The 6002-nt window shown below is 33.5% G+C and overlaps 1 protein-coding gene across 1 annotated transcript; it reads right to left on the reverse strand.

Moving 5' to 3' along the window:
• Positions 1-1828: 1828 nt before the first annotated feature.
• On the reverse strand, positions 1829-4670 carry LOC125193488 (probable phospholipase A2 homolog 1). Its single transcript, XM_048091282.1, has 4 exons — positions 4512-4670; positions 4390-4429; positions 4199-4318; positions 1829-2214 (listed from the first exon to the last, which is right to left on the reverse strand). The coding sequence occupies exons 1-4, from the start codon at positions 4614-4616 to the stop codon at positions 2036-2038; spliced, it is 444 nt and encodes a 147-aa protein (XP_047947239.1). The 5' UTR covers positions 4617-4670; the 3' UTR covers positions 1829-2035.
• Between the last annotated feature and the right edge of the window lie 1332 nt (positions 4671-6002).

Raw genomic sequence — 6002 nt, forward strand, 5'->3', positions numbered from 1 at the left:
ACTCGTTTTTCCAGCTTTGGAAAGTGACTTGCGCTGACGAAAATGCCCTTTTGAGCAATTACCTTATTTTCAGATTTTGGATTATGGAAATTAATTTTTTATAAAAGGAAGAACAATACTCCTTAGGCAATCAGTATGATTATGTGACATTTTATTGAAATTAAATAATGAATCCTATCTATGTAGATGAATAATTTTTATAAGATTCAATCTTTAAAAAATTATTAAATCCAGCTTTACGGTATAGTATTTTCAGTACAATAATATTTCATTCATTTGTTGTAGTATCTTATTTGTTATTTCACGATGTCTTATTTAGTAAGTAAATGTCTTATTCAACTAATCTCTTCACAGATATTTAATTATAAAATCAATATATATAAATAGAGGTAAAAATACATTATCTTTATTTTTAGAGTATATTTTTTAAAAATATACGTGCCGATTTCAAATCAGGCACTTCAAGCCCAAGAATGAAGTTCATATTTAGTCTAAATTTGATGCACTTAAAAAGTTGGAGTCATAATACACTATCTTTGCCTTACATACTGCGAATATATGATGCATTCAATTGAGATTTTGAGAAAAAAAATTTTTAAAAATTAAATAGTATCCTATTCATTCACAAAATATAGTCATTTTTTTTATCAATTCACTAAAACTAGTACTATAAATTCTATATGAAAATATTCGGATAAACACAGTCTTTTAGTAATTGTGATATACTAGTACGTCCTGATAAACATATCTATCTTAATGATTCGAAATTGATGACTAATTGTATTTAAAGTTAGTAGAAAGCACCTTTACGTCGAAATAAAAACAAGTTTTTATCAATAATTTAAATTATAGTATCTTAAATAATCATTACTTATTCAATTCTATCACCCAAAAACATTTGTGGTGGGTCCGAAATTATCGAAATATTTGTTTTGATCCTTTTTTATTTATTCTGGTTCTGTTTTTGCATCTAATAGATCCGTAGGCCTTGGTTCGTGCTACATGCAGGCTACAATTCCCAAACCCCAAAGGGGGATCAAACCTTGAAGTACTTATAATAATAAAAATCATTAAAATTAGTACTAGAGTTATGATTAATTATAAAAAAAAAATTAAAAGTCAGAACGAATTGTGAAACACTAGAACGTGCAACGCGGTACAACGAGTCTACGAATTAATGAGATATCATAATAATAGTAGGAAATATTTTGAGGCTTCACTCCTAGGCTAAGTATCAATAAATGTGAAATTTCCTCTGAAATTACCTCCCACCGCGTACACGTTTTGCAATATTGAAATGGAAAGTTTGCCAAATAAACCAATGAAGGTGCAATCAATAAAATCTTTTGATGATTTATCATTTTTTCCTATTTTTAAAATATTATACTCTCTTTCTCTCTCATATTTTATCAAGTACATTAAAATTGTGTATCCAAATCAAACATATTTTTTGGACTCAAAACTGAAAGTGTCATCTATGAGCACAGCAATGCGCGATCATTTACTTTGATTGGTATGATAATTGATAAAATAAGAATTGGGGACCCTAAAGAATTGATTATTTGAAGAGTAAAGATATCAAAAAGTTCAAAATTATTTTTGTAATAAATTGCATCAATAATAGTTTTCCATTTACACACGACCTTACCATTTAACCATGACTCTAACTCTCGATCTATTGATGGAAAGGAACACATTTTACGAACTAAGTTGCAATTCATCATCTCATGTAAGATTAAGTTGATAACTGTTTCAAGTTTCAATTACAAAGCAGACACTAATGTTCATATAAGCACAAATATGACAAGTTGAACAAAATGCCAAGAACAATTAACAAGCCCATTTTTATTGACCACTAGTGTAATAAGAAATACATGAATCAACTCTCTCATTTAAATGTCAAGAGAAAAAATCTTCCCAAATACCAGAAAAAGAATGTTACTGGCATCCTTACTCTATCATGGAGATGAATCAAGAAAGAAAATTTCCAAATGTAACTCTTTACCTTAATGGTGTCCTGAATTTAGCTAATCTACTAAAGGTCTTCTCTTGGAGCTCCCATCTGGCTTAATAGAATTGCTATGTCCATTCCCTGTATCATTGTAGGTATTGTTGTATCATATGGGCACGCCTTGGAGAACCCTTCCTTCCCCGATATATGTACTTTCTTTAGGCACTTTTTGAACTCCTCGTGGCATTGAATGTTGATCACACCTGATTATGTTAGATGGATTAATTCAGAGTTGAGTTTCAAGCAGAGTTTAATTTGGACAGGCATGCTGAGAATTTCTCTATATCAGCAGGGGGCATTTCAGTTTAAGAATGTAAACTATGCAAAGGTAGATCAATTTTGCATAAAATGAAAATCAAATCAGTGTGGTCATGAAGCAGTTGATGAAAAGAATCACCTCCAGTTTAAGTGAAAGCTCACTCCCCATGTTTAAAATCCATGATTAACAGACATTTTAAGATATATTGCAAAGTCGTTAAGGTTACAATAGGAGCTGATATTGGTGTGATGAACTGGGCTAGCAGAGGATGAAATACGCATCTTGAAGATGTGCAACAAAGAGGGTAAGTTTTTCGTCAAAAGAGTGCTTTATCAAGCGAATTTCATGACATCATTGTAATAATGACGCATGAGTGAGACATCAACGGCATAAGCTCTATATTTGACATGTTGTAGAATGTTACTGTTACGCGCAGTATAAAACTAAGAATTCACAAAGAGTACTGAATTTGTTTGATACATCCCTAAAATGAGTCAGAATTGGGACCAGCAAGAACCATACACCTTTTGGATTCATCTTTGCTTCATGAGTGATATTGGCTTTATCAATAAAGGAACTGACAAAAGGAGAAGGAACAAAGGACAGCATGGCCATGATATGAATTGATCATTGAGCAACAAGATCAAGTTGGTAAGGATTAACCTTTTATTTCAATAGTCGATTATTATAAATGGCCTCTTTAATAATAACTATGATGGTAGATAGAGCTAGGTATCATTGTAGCTAAGAAGAAGAGAGCATTTCTTTTGATGCATCATTGGAGGTAATTTTGAGAGAAGCTAGAGCAGAAACACTTGTCATGAATAGCAATTAGTAGTTTGCAACTTTGCATGATAATGGGGATTTTATTGAGCCAAAGAGGAGTATTGTCTAATCATGACATGGATTTTATTAAAATTAGACCCTAAGGTCGCAATATTTCTTAGCAAGGATGGTATAAATAAGATAAAATAGGCCACAATCCCTGGATTTTATTCGATAGAAACTTCAGTCAGGAAAAATCTCATATTTCTTACAAGCAAGACTACTCACGGAAGGAACAAATTCGAGTTTAGCAAACCGAAGTACTTGTGACAAACCAGTGAAGTTGGTTTAGTTTATAGGCAATAATATCAGAAGAAACATGTTCCCAAATGGAGCCAATTGTTAACCACGACTTTCTCTTGTGTAATTTGGAATTTAAGACTCTTATGAATAGAAACAGGGGCTATTGAGAAACATGTTTTGACTGATCAGTTAACCAGACCACTAAGAGAAATTTATAGGCAGCGCAGGATATACAAGATACATATAAATTGCTAAGATAGTACACAATGAAAAAATTGGGAGAACTGATTAAGATGGCCGGGATTCATTACAGAGAGAAAATGTTCCACAAGCAACAGAAATCATCAGCACGGTGGGTAAAGGCAAATTAGGGAAGATATATGACTGTTCATGGTATGACTTTACATATGAACCTTGACAAAGGCAAAGAATAATCACTACAACCTTGTAGGATTATGCATCGAGTTTTGTTGAACAGATGTCAAGGAAAGCTTAAGCCTACATCTATGTAACTCAGGACATCTTCATACATATCCAATATTTTTTTTATCAATCAATCCCCACTCCCATGTTTTGACTATCACAAGCACAAAATTTAAGTTTCTAGCATCACTTTGACAGCTCGCAAGGCCTCAACAGCCCAACACCCAACAAAATGTTCACAAATAATATTTGAAGATCCATTCTATTCAAAGAGAAACTTCTCCTCAAACACAAGAGCGTAGAAAGCATTGAGCCAGAATGTGATATAGACAGAAACATACTCATTCAAATGAAAATCAAGTAATCGCTATCATAATCATATGGTTTGAGATTCAATTTCATAATCCCCACAATAAGATTAGCTGCCGAGTAATTACCATTCATGCCGACACAGTCATCGTGAATTTGGCAACAAGCATCCACATCATCACAAGGCTTCTCCCCGGCACATCCGGTCCATCCTACTCCGCAGTACTTCCCATACCTAATCCCAATCGCTAGAGCACACATTTCAGAAGGAAGAACAAAACAACAAAAACGTAGACCAGTCATCGACAAAAATACTCACTATCACAGTTCTCCGCCGCGCAGGTCGTGCTGCACTTGACCTGTCACACACATTCAACAGATCAACGACCACGAAATGAAGAAATCGGGAATCTGAAATCGAACGGTACGGTAATCGAATACCGGAGATTTATCGGTGGATTCAGCAATCAGAACGGAGAAGATCAGGAATGCGGCGGCGGTGGAGACGGCGGTCCGATGTAGATGTGCGGCGGATCGCGGCAGCATTCTCTCCCTCCCTGGAATGGTATACGGCGGAGCTGTGGGTTTCTTCCCTTGAAATTTTCGTCCCTTCGCTTTGTGGCGTTTCAGTTGAGAAAAATCAGTTTGTTTGTAGTCTCGGGAGAAATGAGGTGAATTACCGAAATAGCCCTCCCGAAGAATAGGAATCTGCGTGGCCTCTGTTGTGCCATTGGTCAGCCGGCGTTTCTCCACCATCATTTGCCACTGCCATGCGGGGCTAATTCGGGAGTTTATATATTCAAACATTTCGGCCACTTTTAGTAAATATATTAATTTTCAAAAAAATTGTGTTTTTCTCGAATAATATTACAGGTTAATTTTTTTCCACGAATGAAAAAGATTTATGTTATTTTAATAGATTGAAGAACAATTTTGGAGGGTGTGCTTCAAGAAAAACTATCTTCAAATATTGAAAAACTTGAAACTTTCAAAATTGTTGTCGAGAAATTACGAAAAAAAATCAGTATCATAGTATTATTTGTGGGAATTTTTTCATTCGTGGGAAAAAACAAACACGTGGTAAAGTTCGTGATATTATTTGCCAATTTTAAAGTTAGTGGGAAAAACCCAACTTTTTGAAAGTTTCGTGATATTAGATGCCAATATCCCTTCACAAATGAAAAAATTCATATTATTTTAATAGATTGAAAAACAATTTTGGAGGTTGTGTTCGAAACAAACTATCTTCAAAGATCGAAAAACTTGAAACTCTCAAAATTGTTGTCGAGAAATTACGAAAAAAATCCATATCATAATATTATTTGTGGGAATTTTTTCATTCGTAGGAAAAAACAAACACGGGATAAAATTCGTGATATTATTTGCCAATTTTAAAGTTCGTGGAAAAACTTTTTAAAAGTTCCATGATATTTAAACTATGAAAACATACAAAGGGAACAATTATTGGAAAAAATATACTAGTAAAATTTTGATTATTCTTGCTACTTTAAAATCAGCCGAAAAAATTATTAAATCTATTATTTGTCGTTGTAGAATTTAGCATACACTTTGATTTGGGTTAAATGTGGGACTATGATGTGATGAACCGAAATGTGAGTTTATATATTCATTTCAACCTTCATATTTACATCAAATACTTTTACAGAAACATATTAAAATATGATGTGAACACTTTAAAAATTTTCAACATACTATCATTTTTTTCCAGGCTAGGAAGAAGCAAAGAACTACAGCATTTGAAGTAAGGACAAACTTCATCGTTAGTTTCTCCTCCAACCAATAGATCTGGGATTTAAGTCACTATTTCCACAAAGTAAATGGAAAACCATTATTAATCCACTTAACTTGAATGTCAAACCGAAAAAGAGGTAGGAATGGAACCATTATTGAGGCAAAGATAGAGATTGGTGG

This window comes from Salvia hispanica, chromosome 6 (genome assembly GCF_023119035.1).
Source record: "Salvia hispanica cultivar TCC Black 2014 chromosome 6, UniMelb_Shisp_WGS_1.0, whole genome shotgun sequence".
Lineage (NCBI taxonomy): Eukaryota > Viridiplantae > Streptophyta > Magnoliopsida > Lamiales > Lamiaceae > Salvia > Salvia hispanica.

Coding starts and splice junctions, on each gene's coding strand:
- LOC125193488 (XM_048091282.1), bottom strand. CDS start 4,616: ATGCTGCCGCGATCCGCCGCACATCTACATCGGACCGCCGTCTCCACC. Junction 4,430..4,511: donor AATCCACCGATAAATCTCCG/GTATTCGATTAC, acceptor TGTGTGTGACAG/GTCAAGTGCAGCACGACCTG. Junction 2,215..4,198: donor TGACTGTGTCGGCATGAATG/GTAATTACTCGG, acceptor TAACATAATCAG/GTGTGATCAACATTCAATGC.